The sequence below is a fragment of the Mirounga leonina genome, unplaced genomic scaffold (assembly GCF_011800145.1).
Source record: "Mirounga leonina isolate KUSES-001 unplaced genomic scaffold, KU_Mleo_1.0 Mir_101609, whole genome shotgun sequence".
NCBI classification, from domain to species: Eukaryota; Metazoa; Chordata; class Mammalia; order Carnivora; family Phocidae; genus Mirounga; species Mirounga leonina.
Genome location: NW_023270164.1, coordinates 8,799,898 through 8,814,820, shown reverse-complemented (window position 1 = coordinate 8,814,820; position 14,923 = coordinate 8,799,898). Strand labels below are relative to the sequence as shown.

The following is a 14,923-nucleotide window of genomic DNA, read 5'->3' as shown; positions in this document are numbered from 1 at the left end:
AAACCTAACCGTGTGAGTCAAAAATGTGTCTTCGCAGGGGCGCCTGGGGGGCTCAGTTGGTTAAGCATCTGACTCTTTGATTTCCGCTCAGGCCAGGATCTCAGGATCGTGAGATGGAGCCCCAAGTCAGGCTTCATGCTGGGCGTGGAGACTGCTTAAAATTCTCTCTCTCCCTCTGCCCCTCCCCCCCTCCTGCCTCTCTCTCTCTCTCTCTCTCTCTCTCTCAAAAAAAAAAAAAAAAATGTGTCTTCACTGCACTCCCTCCCTTCCAGCCCTGGTCACACAGCCCAGCCCATTCCCCTATGTTACGAGACAGCCTTTGCAGCAGAGGGGGAAGCCACCTGACTCTTCAACCAAATACAGCTGCTGCCACACCGTTTACCCCCATAGATGGGGCAAGTAAAGCAGATCAGCTTTATTCCCTGTGGCAAGGAGATAGATGGCTTCTGTAGTTTTCGAGCCATTCATCATTTTTGGGAGGGGGAGCCCAAGTACCCGTCAAATGACACATTTGCCTCATTTCTAAGAACTCACACCTAGCAAGGCATTGAGAAGCTTGCTTGGGGGTGGTGATTTTCTAAAGAGGAACCAGAAACATTACTTTCTCTCCCTCTTCCTCCACAAACATGTCCCTTACTTTGTGTAGGGAAGGAAATGGTGGCTTGCCCAAGTATCAAAGGGAAAGAAGAATTTATGGAGGTTTTAGGAAAACACTTTAGCACTGTGAGCTGGGACTTTAAGTAAGGAGGCTGACTTTTTAACAAGCAGAGAAACACTTAAAAGCCAGAATTAGTGCTGCCCTTTAGGGCAGTCACCCTGGAAGAGTGTGCACTGATTTCAACAATATCACCATAGAAAGTTCTTCTTTGGAATTGCCTTCACAGCCTTTTCAAGAGAATTTCCTCCAGAGTGGCAAATCTTCATCCTTTGACCATGGATCAGAGTCTTAGCAAGAGCCAAATGTCATTTGGAGAGGAGCAAAGTAGGGCATTCAGGTGGAGAATCAGGAGGCTAACATTTTTGATCAGGAGCACAGCATGACCCCGAAGCAAGGAGCTACATTTTCTATATGATTCAGAGGCCATGGTCTCTAAGATCTCATCCAATCTCTTGGTCTGGCGGCTTTCAATACTATCTATATGTGGTCTGGGGGAGGAAACTGTGTGCAGAACTCTGGAGCAGGGAGGAAGACTGGAGACTTAATTCCTCCCCAGCGTGCTCCCAACTAGTGACGCACCCTCCTTTCCAAGCCTGACTTGTACGAGTGTACTGCCCTGAAAAGCGTGTTTCAAGGTTTCTCATCTGCTTTTTATGCTTTGTAAATTTATATTTATGTCAAACTGATACATGCTCATAGTAAAAAATACTCAAATAATTCTAAAAAGTTTCTTCCAACAAGGGTAGTTTCCAGCCGCATCCTTCCCCACTTCCCAGACCCATTCACAAGAAGCAGCCTCTCTCAGCCCTTCTCACTATCTCCATCAACATTTTTTTTTAAAGATTTTATTTATTTATTTGACAGAGAGAGACACAGCGAGAGAGGGAACACAAGCGGGGGAGTGGAAGAGGGAGAAGCAGGCTCCCCGCAGAGCAGCGAGCCCGATGTGGGGCTCGATCCCAGGACCCCGGGATCATGACCTGAGCCGAAGGCAGACACTTAACCGACTGAGCCACCCAGGCGCCCTTCCATCAACATTTAAATAGCACACACATACTGCTATTTCTGTTTCTCATTTTTAGATACTACTACTAACTTCCTATTATGATGCTTGAGAATTTAACATACCACTGATTCCCATTATTGTTCTTTCTGGATGCTCTTAGGAGCTTCTCTTTGTTCCTGGTGTTCTGGAAGTTCCTGATAGGGCCTTGTGTGTCTTGTGTGTGTGGCCATTTAACACTTTATTTATTTATTTATTTTAAAGATTTTTATTTATTTGACAGAGAGAGACACAGCGAGAGAGGGAACACAAGCAGGGAGAGTGGGAGAGGGAGAAGCAGGCTTCCCGCCGAGCAGGGAGCCCAATGTGGGGCTTGATCCCAGGACCCTGGGACCATGACCTGAGCCGAAGGCAGGCGCTTAATGACTGAGCCACCCAGGCACCCCCATTTAACACTTTATTGGCCCTTCTGGTCTGGGGACTCTGTCCAATGGAAAGGAAACTTTCCATTAATTTTTAGTAATTTCCTCCCCTCCATTTGCATTTTTTTCTTGTGAGAACTCCTGTCATTAAGATTTTGGATGTCCCAGACTTGGATCTCTTCTTTCCCCAATTTTCTGTTTGTTACTATGATAGACTTACTAAGGGATTTCCTCAAAGTGATATTCTACCTCTTCTACTGGGTCTATTTACTACTATCAGATTTGTTTTATTCCAAGAGCACATTTTAGTCTGAATGATCCTTTTTGGTAGTCTTCTGTTCTTTTTTCATGGATATAATATATCACTCTTATCTCACCTCTTTCCTTCTGCAACCTGAATTGTAGTTGTTTTTCTGATTCCTTTTTTTTTTTTTCCTGTTGCTGCTTTGGCTTCTGTCCTTCCTATTGGAAGATTTGGGGGGTGGATCTTGTTGATTGGTGGGTTTCACTGCACAAGTCCATCTCGTAGCCCTCATTTTCATGAGGTGATCCCCAGAAGCTGGAATCTGGAGGTCTTTCTGGGACCATTCAGAGGATCAAGAGAAGAATCCTATCTTCTCCTGCTGCAATAGGAGGGATGGTGGAATGAGGGAAAGGAGGTTCATTAAAGCATGGCTATTGGTGTTCTAGAAATGGGAAAGGGGAAGGAAAGGGGCTGAGAGGCTCAAGTTCAGTGTGCAATGCTCTCCTCTGCCCTCCATTATGTTTCAGCCCCCCATCCCCCCCAGACTGAAGCTCTTTTAGTTGGATTTCTCTGGAAGAGGACAGTATAGAGAAAGATACTTGGGGCTCTAGCTGCCCTTGCTTTCTTCAGGCTTTGAAACAGCCCTTGTTTTCCATCCCACACCATGTCCCTGCCTCTATTGGCACCTGGAGTCGGCATTTGCTGAGCATCTTGGGAGTTTTGTGGGCTACACTGGCTAATCTCTAAGTGGCCCCTGCCTCCGGACATTTAGAGTTTAGCTTCCCTTCCTCAGTTCTGCCAAGTCAGTTACAAGTCCTCTGTCTTCTTTCCATCATGCAAAAGATCTTGAAGATTCTTGTCCACTGTTGTCTTTCCTCTAGCGATCATTGTCATTGTGGGTTATTACTTATTTTTATTCCTTTATTGTCGTTTTGGTGAGCTTTTGGTGGGAAAGGGAGATAAATATATTTTGTGATCAATCCATCACTATTAACTGCAACCCTGTCCACTTCCCAAGAGCAAAAAATTCTTCCAAGAAGCATTGGCTAGTTTTATCCCTATTAATTGAAAGATTCTTTGTTCTTTTCTCCCTTGCTCCTTTTGCCAGGATTTCCATATCCATTGAGATCCTCCGAACTGAAAATAAAAACTTGGAGTATTATACCACATTAGCTCAACTCTTCCCTGAAGCCTGACTCTGGGTCTTTGGAAAGATCAAATCTTTCAAACATTTTCCCTCAGAAAAAAATTTTTTTTTAAGATTTTTATTTATTTGAGAGAGAGAAAGAGGGTGAGAGAGTGTGAGCATGAGCCAGAGGGGGAGGGAGAGGGAGGAGAGAATCTGAAGCAGACTCTCGCTGAGCACAGAGCCTGGCAAGGGGCTTGATCTCACAACCACAACATCATGACCTGAACTGTAACCAAGAGTCGGCCACTTAACTGACTGAGCACCCAGGCACCCCTTTCCTCAGAAAAATTTTATACATCATTTCTAAGCTGTGTATTCTTCCATTTACAGCTTTTGATCCTTCCTGAATATCATTTGACTCAGGAATATTCTTTTCAAATAACCTTTGAAATGGGTAAATGTTTAGATGTGTTGAGTCTGACCTATCACGAGTTGGGCAGGGAAGAAGGCCAGGGGCCTAGGGGTAACAGGTAGGCATGATATAAGACTTATTGGTAACAACGTATGATAATAGGAGTTCCAATGGTGATTCCAGAAATTTTTCTATAAGTTTCAATTGCCATCATCCAGGGCAAATGCAGATTTAGGCAGGGGGACTCGGTTAGGCAAGAGGAACTTCAGGAAGGCCTTTCTGAAGAAGCAACATGTGAATGGAGACTTTCCAGACAAAGGGACCAGAGGGTGCAAATGCCTTGCATTTCTGGGAACAATCTTGGCATGCTCAGAGAACAGAAAGAAGACTAGTACACCTGGAATGTTGCAAACAGAGAGTTTTCAGATGAGATCAGAGAAGTCAGCAGTGGCCAGTTTACATAGGGTTTTATAAACCCTGATAGGGAGTTCAGCTTGTGTTCGAAGTGGATTGGGAAGCCATTGGAGAGCTCTAAGCAAGGAAGTTATTGATCTGGTCTATGTTTTAGAAAGTTCATTTTGGTGGAGGATGTGTCTGCAGCAAAGGTCAGAATAGAAGCAGTAAGACCAAACTACAAAGCTATTGTAACCCATGTAAGAGTTGATGGTGGCTTGGAATTAGTGAGAGTAGAGGAGGTAGAGAAAAAGAGATTTTTTAAAAAAGATTTTATTCATTTATTTGACAGAGAAAGAGAGCACAAACAGGCAGAGAGGCAGAGGGAGAGGGAGAAGCAGGCTCCCCCCTGAGCAGGGAGCCCGATGCAGGGCTTGATCCCAGGACCCTGGGATCATGACCTGAGCCGAAGGCAGACATTCAACCAACTGAGCCACCCAGGTGCCCCAGAAAAAGATGCTATGGTGGTAGAACCCACAGGACTGGATAGTGGATTGTATATGGGGGTGAAGTCTGATGTGATCCTATCTGTTTGGTAATCTTTTGATTGGCTCCCAAATTATTGGGATATTATACTTCTGAAACCTCTGGAATTAAGTGTTTCCTGTAATTGATGTAATGGGAACTTACTGACCATTAAATTCTGTACTGTAGGAACAGATAGAGAAACTTAGTTCATTGGTGATCTCATCCAGTCTCTTGGTCTGGTGGCTTTCAATACCATCTCTATGCTAATGGCTCCCACATTTCTATCTTCAACGCAAACCTCTTCCCTGAATTTCAGACTCTTATGTCCAGCTGCCCCCTCCCCATCAAAATGGAACATATCCAAACAAAACTCTTGATTTTTTTCTCCCCAACCTATGGCTCCTGCCGTCCTTCCTATCTCAGTTAGGACAGCTGTATTTTTCCAGTTGGTCAAGCAGAACCCTTGGAGTTGTCCCGAGTCCATGCATTCTCTGTTTCTGTCTGTCTGTCTCTCTATCTCTGTCACACTGTGTACAATCCTTCAGGAATCCTACACTCAAAATGTATTTAGAATCAGGGCACCTGGGTGGCTCAGTCAGTTGAGCATCTGACTCTTGGTTTCGGCCCAGGTCATGATTTCTAGGTTATGAGATCCAGCCCCGCACTGGGCTCCGTACTCAGCGCAGAGTCTCCTTGAGATTCTCTTTTTCCTTCTCCCTCTGCCCCTCCCCCCACTCGCTCGCTTGCTCTCTCTCTCTAAAACAAATCTTTATATATATATATATATATATATATATATATATATATATATATATATTCAGAACTGACCACTCCTCATTGCCCTCCGCTGCCCCCACTGCCATCTAGGCCGCCATTATGCCTACTCTGGATCACTGCAGAAGACTGTTGACTGCCCCGCCACTTTGGCCCTGCGCCTGCATTCCCTTCTCAATATATCAGTGAGCCTGATCTTTGGAAGATATAACGGAGATCCCAAAACTGTTCTGTGTACAATATGCTCCAGTGGCTCTTAGTTTTCCTCAGTATGAAAGTCAAAGGCCCTACATGATCTCATTCTCTGACCTCAGCTCCTACTCAGAGTATTAGGGAATACTTGTCTTCAAGGCTCCATGCTAGAGGAAAGTTTTTTACCAAACATCTTTAATTGACTGAGTTTTAGTTCTTCTCCCAAAACACACACAAATAAAAGACATAATGGTCCAGCATTTTGGCTACAAATATTTCCATAAACAGAGCATGTCCTTTCAAGGAGTTCAAATGACGAGTGAGCCAAAATCCAGAGGATAAACAGTGGTAGGGGGCAGCATATTGGAGTTGTATCCTAGAATCCTCGGCCAAAGAAAATGTACACAAAAGAAGAACCGAATTCCCCTTCTCCTCTTCGGATCACTCTTGTTTATTCTACTTTGTTTAGATTGACAAGTCTATGTGACTTCATCTTGTAACATTTAACTTATTACTGCTAATTTATATTCATTTATAAATATGAGCTATTATTTTCTTTACTCCTGAGGAAAAACAAAGTCTTTTGACTGGTTATGAGTATGTTATTTTCCTACGTTTATTATCACCAGGTTTTCTTTTAAGTAATTATCCCCTTGTCATCCTTGCCACAGTATCTTGTGCACCTCACTTGCCGGTTGGAGAGGGAGTGTTGAGTTGGAGGTCCTGAGTGGGGCAGGAATCCTGGCAGGGTGCTGGGAACAATGGTCTTGGCCTTGGTCTTGGCCTTCAAAAAATGGTCTGACATGATCAATATATGTTTAGCCTTAAAAATTGGCAGAGTGTGGTGCAATTACGACTAGGTGACATTGAGGTATTATACTAAGAAGAATTTCACTTAGTGTTCAGGTCATTCCATCAATTGTGTTTGAAATTACTGGGTCTTAATGGCCAAAACTCTATTATGGTTAAGGTTAAATTTATGCCAATGTTTTCTTTTAAGTGAAAAATGGGCTTAGTATTTTTTCTTATGAATTTAAAACAATTCAGATGATACAGAGAAGTCTAAAGCAAAAAGCAAAAAGCAGTCTCTCTTCCCAGAGATAACTGTTTTAATACTTCAGTGTATTGTCACTAGAATTTTTCTATGCCTTTTTTTTTTTTTTTAAGTAGGCTCCACATCCAGCGTGGAGTCCAACACAGGGCTTGAACTCATGACCCTGAGATCAAGATCTGAGCTCATATCAAGAGTCAGATGTTTAACTGACTGACCCACCCAGGCGCCACTGTGCCTTTTTATATAAATATATACCTCAAGTGAGATCATAATTCTACATACTATTTTGTAATCTTGTTTCTGCTCAACAATATATCATGAACATATTTCCATGACAGCATATGTGGATCTAAATAACCCCCTCCTTTTTTTTCTTTTAGAGGTGGGGAGGGGCATAGGGGGAGGGAGAGAGAGAATCTTAAGCAGGCTCCACACCCAGCGCAGAGCCCGACGCGGGGCTCCATCTCACAACCCTGAGATCATGACCTGAGCCGAAATCAAGAGTCAGAAGCTTAACCGACTGAGCCACCCAGGTGCCCCCTAAATAACCCCTTTCAATGGCTACGTAATAAATGATAAAGATACCTTTTATTTTTCCTAAAAATAACTGCATAGACGCAATGAATCTAGGCTCCCCTTAAAAATTTAAAAGGCATGCCATTTAAGAAACACAAGGAGATTTTGTTTCACTGACCTATAGTATCAACCATATTAAATTAAGAGGGCCCGCAAATACTCTGAACAAAATAGTCTCAGTTACTGAATAAGCTCATTTGTTTCTGTGGCAACTGCAGCAAATCTTTATTGCGCACCTACTAAATGCCAGCATGAATCTAGGTGCTGGGGACACTGTGGTGAATGAGCTGTGTGTGATCTCTGCTCGCAGAGAGTTCACTCTCTTGAGGGTTAGAATCTGATAAAAAAAAAAAAACTAGTAAGAAATAAGAAAAATATCAGGCATTAAAACATAACCTGACTTTATGTTTTCCTGGTAGCATTTAAGCTGACATTTTGGTCCTGAATTCTGTAGATTGAGTCAAATTATATATTATAATGATATTTTCAGGTTTGAAGACAGTAAAGAACAAATAAATTATGAGTCATTTTTCTGCGCCCTGAACTGGAGAATGAATCCGATGCCCGAAGTGAAAGCACTGTCATACATGAAAGAGGTAAAATTAACACCTGTCTTAAAAACCAGCTCTGGCCACCTCCCTTGCATTTTTAATATCCTTTATCTTAAAAATTATTTTTTAGCATAAAACATTAACGCCAGTGCTTTTGGAAAAAGCGCTGATGTATTTCTGGGTATTTGTGTTAAAGGCTAATTCACTTTCCATGCTGAGTGAACATCTGCTCTATAAGAGCATGACTTTTCTTCTGCAGCTGAATTTTTTTTAAACTCAGTCGCATCCAATTATATGGAAAATAGGATAATAGGTTAGTTATAAATAGATATAAACACTGTTATCAAGGGATTCTGCTAACATCATCGTGAGCCACGAGAGCAAATCTCAAATGGTGCATAGGTCAAGAATCCCCAGTACGTCTGTGGCTGTGTATACAGGTTTGCCTTGGGTGAAACAGTATAGGATGGGGATGCACATTTCACAGAGGAGCCAAATTTAAAATAAAAATTCAGTAGAAAAATGCTTGGTTAGGGAAAACAAAGTTCATGTGATCGGGTGGTGCTCTCAACATTGTGGAATTGTCTGAATTCTCTAAGATCTCTTTGGACCAATTGTCTTTAAGGAGTGGGTGGGTGGATGGCGGTTTGTTTATATTTTAACATGCTCCAGAAATTGATTTTCTTGGGAAAGTCCCTTGATAAAGCAAATGTCATGTGGTTACTCCCAGAAAGGAGGCATTTATTACTCCCGGTCTCCGCTGACCAACTCATTCTGGCCTGAACTGGTCTAGTGCCCCTGGGGAGTTCCCTTAGGCATGCAACTCTTCTGGAGTGGCAGGCAGCCTTAGAACTTCCAGAAGGTTGGGAGATAGGGGTGGCCTTTGGAGTCTGACATAACTCGGGTTGAATTCTGGCTCTGCCACTTACTTAGCTGAGTGACATTGGGTCACATAACTCGCTCATTTATAAATTTAATTCTCAGACAAATCATGAATTAAATACCCACTCTCAGCAGGTTCTGTGCTCCGTGCTGGGGTCCAGAGATGAAGGTCATTATTGCTACCTTTCCTGGGCAGGGCAGGCACCTGCTGATGGCTGAATCAATACACTCATGATTTGGAGTATGGCATAATACGGACTGCATGGGATGGAAAGGAATAGGAGGAAGCTGTTGGGGTTGGCGGGATGGGGGAGCGGGGACAGGAAGTCTTCTTGAAATTTCAGTGACAAATAGGAAGAGTCAGCAAGGGAGGGAAGTGGCATGGTAGGGAAAAGGCATTCCCAACAGAGGCTCTGGGACAGGGGACAGACAGCATGGTGCTTGTGCAGAACCAGAAGGAATTGGTGTGGCTGGAATGAAGGCACGAAGGGAGGAGTGGAAGAGGGTAAGGCTGGAGATACCGGCAAGGGTGAGGTTTGAGTATTGTCCTGCAAGATCTGGAGACCATGGACGGACTTCAAGGAAGAGAGCAACGTGATCAGGTGTACCGTTTAAGGGTGCTTGCTCTGAAGAAGGGCCATGGAGACAGGTAGACCCATTGGGAGGCTCTTGATATCACATTGTCACCATAACAACTGCAAACACTTAAAGCATTTACTCTGTGCCAAACATTACCCTAAGGCCTGAAAATCTACTAGCTGGTTAAATCCTCACAGCAACCCTATGAGATAGGTACTCTCCTGATCCCCATTTTAGAGATGAGGAAGGTAGAGAAACAGCAAGTCAAGACTTGTAACTCAGGTCTGTTTTACTGCGAAGAATAAAAAAAATATATTCTTTTTTAATGTAATTATTATTGAACATATTGGATTTAATAAACTAAAATCCAAGATACCATCACAAAAGCAAATCAGTACTGTCATTTGGCAACCTTTTAATTTTCATCCATGCAAATATTTAATGTTGTATGTAAAAAGAAAAATTGTAGATGTAGTTTCTATTCTACCTTCTCACTTAATGTTATAGTATTCTGTGTTGGATATCATCCATTTGTCCCATTAGGACTTTTCTCCAGCCCCCTCTCTCCTACTCTGAGTCCTGGGCAGTTAACCTTGATGGGCTGCATCAGCGGGTCCCCTAGCCTCCTGGCCTCCAGTTGGGTTGGCCAGTGGGATGTTCCAGCAAGAGAGTGGAGGGTGGGAGGAGAGAGAAATCCTTTCCCTCCCTGCTGGTTCCCATGGATGGCCTGCCTCCTGCATATAGCTGCTCACCACTCCAGGTTCCAGTAACTTGCCCCTCCAGCCCCAGGTGGTGGCACTGGCTCCCTGTTGCTATAGTCCTTGAGGGACTGGGGGATCCCCTGTTGGTTTTCCTCAACGCTTCCCACAACTTTGTAAATAGTCACTTTATTAAATTCCTCTTGACTTGGATGATTTGCTCATGTCCTCTGTTTCCTCTGGCGCTCTGGATGATGTACACCCTGCTTCTGGCTAGATGGCAGCTGCCTTTGTTGTACTTTTCCTTAGTTCCTACTTCCCTCCTTTTCCAGTCCACCACCCAAATGTTCACCTGTATGTTGGGGGCTTCATCACTGATTGTACAACATATAATCCTACCACATGCATTTATCGGCGGTGTGTTTCTCCTACTTAATGCTACGTCATGGGCAATCTGTCTAGTTTAATATGTATAGACCTGAGCCATTCCTTAATAGCTGTAATATGGATAGAGAATAATTTATTTATCCATTTTTTTGTTGATAGGCTTTCAAGTTGTTTTTACATTTTTGCCTCTGAAAGCATGGTAGCTTATTAATTTTTATTTTCCTGATGATTGAATTTGAATGAAATTTAATGACCTTTGGGTACGACAACCCACAGTTAAAGACTTTTTTCATAGCAACCCAGCATGCACAGATACAGCAGAACCAAAGTTTCGTGAAACAGTACTATTTGGACTACAGGTGGTGCAGTGCCATCTTGTCTTTCTTTCTCTCTTCCTTTCTTTTCTTCCCTCTTTTCCTTTTCTCCCCTCCCCCACACCCCTTCTTTCTCTCTTTTGAATGTCGTTTGTGAGCCATTAAATTGATTTAAGGGCCCACAGAAGGATCACCACCCACACTGCAAGAGGAATCACTCCGTGGGAAAGCCCAAGATCTACTCTCACCTTAGCCACCCCTCCCCCATTTCATCCCTTGCATACTCTGTGACTGGGACATGAACCTGAGTTCACATCCTTAGCTCTGTGATTGACTAACTGGGTGACTTTGTGCAAGTCACTCAACCTTTCAGGTTTCCTCCCCTCAACAATGGAGATAAGAGTAGTACTTCCAGGGCACCTGGGTGGCACAGACGATTAAGTTTCCAACTCTTGGTTTTGGCTCTGGGCTTACGGGATTGAGCCCCAGTCAGGCTGCGTGCTCAGTGCAGAGTCTGCTTAGGACTCTCTCTTCCTCTGCCCCTCCGCCCTGCACTCTGTGTGTGTGTGTGTGTGCACATTTCTGAAAGAGAGAGAGAGAGAAAGAAGAAGGAAGGAGGGAAGGAAAAAAAAGAAAGAAAAAGAAAAGAGAGAGAGAAAGAAAGAATAGTACTTCCATCGGTGTGGTTATGAGGATTGAGTTGATACACGTGAGACACTTACCGCCACATCTGTCCTGTAATAAAGGGTTTAAATGTTAGCTATTACTATTGTTTGTAAAATGGAGAGGTCTTACTTCCTCAAATGAGGGGGCTAGGCCTTGAGCAGTCACCTTCCAAGGCTAAGATCAGTGATTCTATCCTTAAAGGTAGGAGACCAGTTATGGAACAGGAATGTAGCATCAGAAGAAGGGCCCCTGCTTCAGCAGGGGGCTCTTCCAGTTGTTACTCATATATAGTGAGAACTTAATTCTTTGGGTCTTTTATCATCTCTGCTGACCAAGCCTAGAAGCAGTTCAGTCTGTGGGAGACATTTGGAAGGGGCCATTTCTTTTTCGCCAGTTTAAGAAAGAAAGGAACATAGGTATAAAATGATACCAATTTAACTTAATAATGAGAACGTAACTAGATCTCAGAATCTACAGCACTCTGGTATTCCTAAGCTTGTTATTGTTTCATAAAGAGGATATAAGATAGCTTGGGAATGTTACCAGCGAGTCTATAATCTCATGTGAAAATATTCAGTGGGAATGGGTTGAGCATGATATTGCATAGTTGATAGAGTACAATCAGTATTGAAAAGTACAGGATCTCCTGAACCATGTAAGTGTGCTTAAATGTTCCTGTCTGATAATGCCCGGAGACACTCGGGTCAGAGCCTGCCACACAAGTTGTGTTCTCCAGGAAGCAGGTGGAGTTTAATGTGCAAGAGGTTTATTTGGGAGTGTTCTTGGGATCAATACCTGTGGAAGGGAGAGGAAGGACACAGGAGTAAGCAAAGGGAGCAGTTGAGCCAGCCCACAAAGAGCTCTGGAGCTAGAATGGCCTTTCAGAGCTGTCCTGAGATGGGTCACAATGGCTTGGCCTTTATCCCTGTGGGTTGCTTTAGGAAGGGGCTTGACCTTGGGTAATGTGACTCTTTGCAGCCAAGACAGCTCTGTAGCTGAGGCAGTCCCTGAAGAGGGCTCTCAGCAGCTGGGCCACCGAGTCCTTCCTCAAGGGGATCCTGGATGGTACATCCTAGTTCGGCAACCAATTGTTCTTGAAGCTCGTTTTTTGTTTTTATTAAAAATAATTAGCATACAATATTGTATTAGTTTTAGGTGTATAACATGGTGGTTTATACACATTGCAAAATGGTCACCCAATTAGTTACCATCTATCCATCACCATACAATATTATTGACTGTATTCCTTCTGTACATTATCCCTGTCTTAGTTATTTTATAACTGGAAGATTGTACGTCTTAATTCCCTTTGCCTATTTCGTCCATCCCCCCCTTAGCCCTCTCCCCTTTGGCGATCGTCTGTTTGTTCTCTGTAGCTATGAGTCTGTTTCTGTTTTGTTTGGTTGGTTGGTTTTTTAGATTCTACATATAAGTGAAGTCATAATTGTACTTGTCTTTTTCTGTCTGATGTATTTCACTTAGCATAATGCCCTTGAAGTCCCATCTGTGATGTTGCAAATGGAAAGATTTCCTTCTTTTTTTTATGGCCGAATAATATTCTCTTGTACATATATACCACAGTTTTTAAAAATCTGTTCATCCACTGATGGACACTTAGACTGTTTCCATATCATGGGTATATTTTATTTTATTATTATTTTTAAATATTTGAGAGAGAGAGAGCGCACAAGCAGGGGGAGCGGCAGGCAGAGGGAGAAACAGGCTCCCTGCTGAGCACAGAACCTGATGCGGGGCTAAATCCCAGGACCTGGAGATCATGACCTGAGCCGAAGGCAGACGCTTAACCAACTGAGCCACTCAGGCACCCCATGGCTATTTTAAATAATGCTGCAGTGAACATAGGGGTACATATGTCTTTTTTAATTCATGTTTTCATATTCTCCAATAAATACCTAGAAGTGGAATTGCTGGATCGTAGGGTAGCTCTGTTTTTAGTTTTTGGAGGAACCTCCAAACTGTTTTCCACAGTGGCTGCACCAATTTCCATTCCCACCGTCAGTGCATTTTCTTCATGTTCTCGCCAATACTGTTATTTCTTATCTTTTTTATAAAAGCCATTCTGACAGGTGACAGCTGATATCTCATTGTGATTTGGATTTGCATCTCCCTGATGGTGAGTGATGTCGAGCATCTTTCCATGTACCTGTTGGCCATCTGGGTGTCTTCTTTGGAAAAATGTTTGTTCAGGTCCTCTGCCAATTTTTTTAAATCAGATTGGTTTTTTAATATTGAGTTTTATGAGTTCTTTATATAATTAGGATGTTAACCCCTTATCAGGTACATCATTTGCAAATTTCTTCTCCCATTCAGGAGGTTGCTTTTTCGTTGATCGTTTCCTTTGCTGTGGCGAAATGTTTTAGTTTGATGCAGTCCCACTTGTTTATGTTTGCTTTTACTGTCCTTGAAGCTTTTGTTGATTGTTCTTGGCATCAACTGGGGGCCTGGCAGTGTGGTACAGCCCCCTCCACACTCCTGCTCCCCTGTCACTGCCTGATCTTATGCCCATGGCGGGACATTGACAGGAGAGCATTTAATGCTGGGAGAGGCCAGGGAGGAGCCAGACCAGCTGTGTAGGTCTGTGGGGGCCCAGTTGGACACAGAACACCTCTCACTTGGAGCTCTGGAGATTGCCAACATTTGGGGAAGTTGTCCCAGCCAAAAAGTCACAAGTGGGACTTCAGGATGAGATCCACCAGGCCGTGAACGTGACCTAGCCCTGAGTGTGACGTGACGGATTCGAGTTCTGTTGAGAAGAAGGGATGGCAGGCTGAGCTCCGGGGTGGAAGCGTGGCCAGGGTGGAGGCCAGGGGTTGGGCAGCTGCGCGTTCCCTCCAGTGTAGGAGCCAGACAGGCTAGCTCTGGCTGAAGTTCCTGTGATGCCATGAACAGCTCTCTAGAAGTTACCAGTACCGGCCACCACTTGGAAGCTGGATTGCTTTATACTCCTGTGCTGAACATTATCTCTTCCCTAACTTGGGATCTTACTGAGGAATGAAAAGAGACTTCCTGGCTGATGAAAAGTGAGCGGGCCTCAGTACTAGATTTAACACCAGTTCGTTTGTGTCTGTGTTAATGGACAGGATGGATGGTCGGGGTAGGGATTTGGGCCACCTTCCCAGGCTAACCTGCTTACCTGCAGTGTATGGGGCGATCAGGGAGGGGCCAGAAAAGAGGAACAGGACCGGTGGCTTCAGCCAACCAGGGGCTGAGTTGGAGGCTGGTCTGGCACACCAGACATGGGATTGGAAAGGCAGGGCATCTCTCTGAAACAGGGAGCACAGTGATGGGGAATCCTGAAGTTAGCACTATTCAGCAATCATAGGAAGCCAGTCCACAGGCTTGAACTAAGCCTTTAGCCCCGCCCAGGGGACAGAGCTGGCTAAATCCCTCTACTAGTGACGTTCCAGTAGGAAATGTACATACAAAGCACACTCAAAGGA

General features: G+C 43.8%; 1 protein-coding gene across 1 annotated transcript in view; it reads left to right on the top strand.

The window, feature by feature from the left end:
* Positions 1–14,923, top strand: part of EFHC2 (EF-hand domain containing 2) — a 201,076-nt gene that overhangs the window by 176,387 nt on the left and 9,766 nt on the right. The window contains exon 14 of the mRNA XM_035003389.1: positions 7,876–7,981. Coding sequence (XP_034859280.1) covers positions 7,876–7,981 — 106 coding nt within the window. The remainder of the gene's footprint in view (positions 1–7,875; positions 7,982–14,923) is intronic.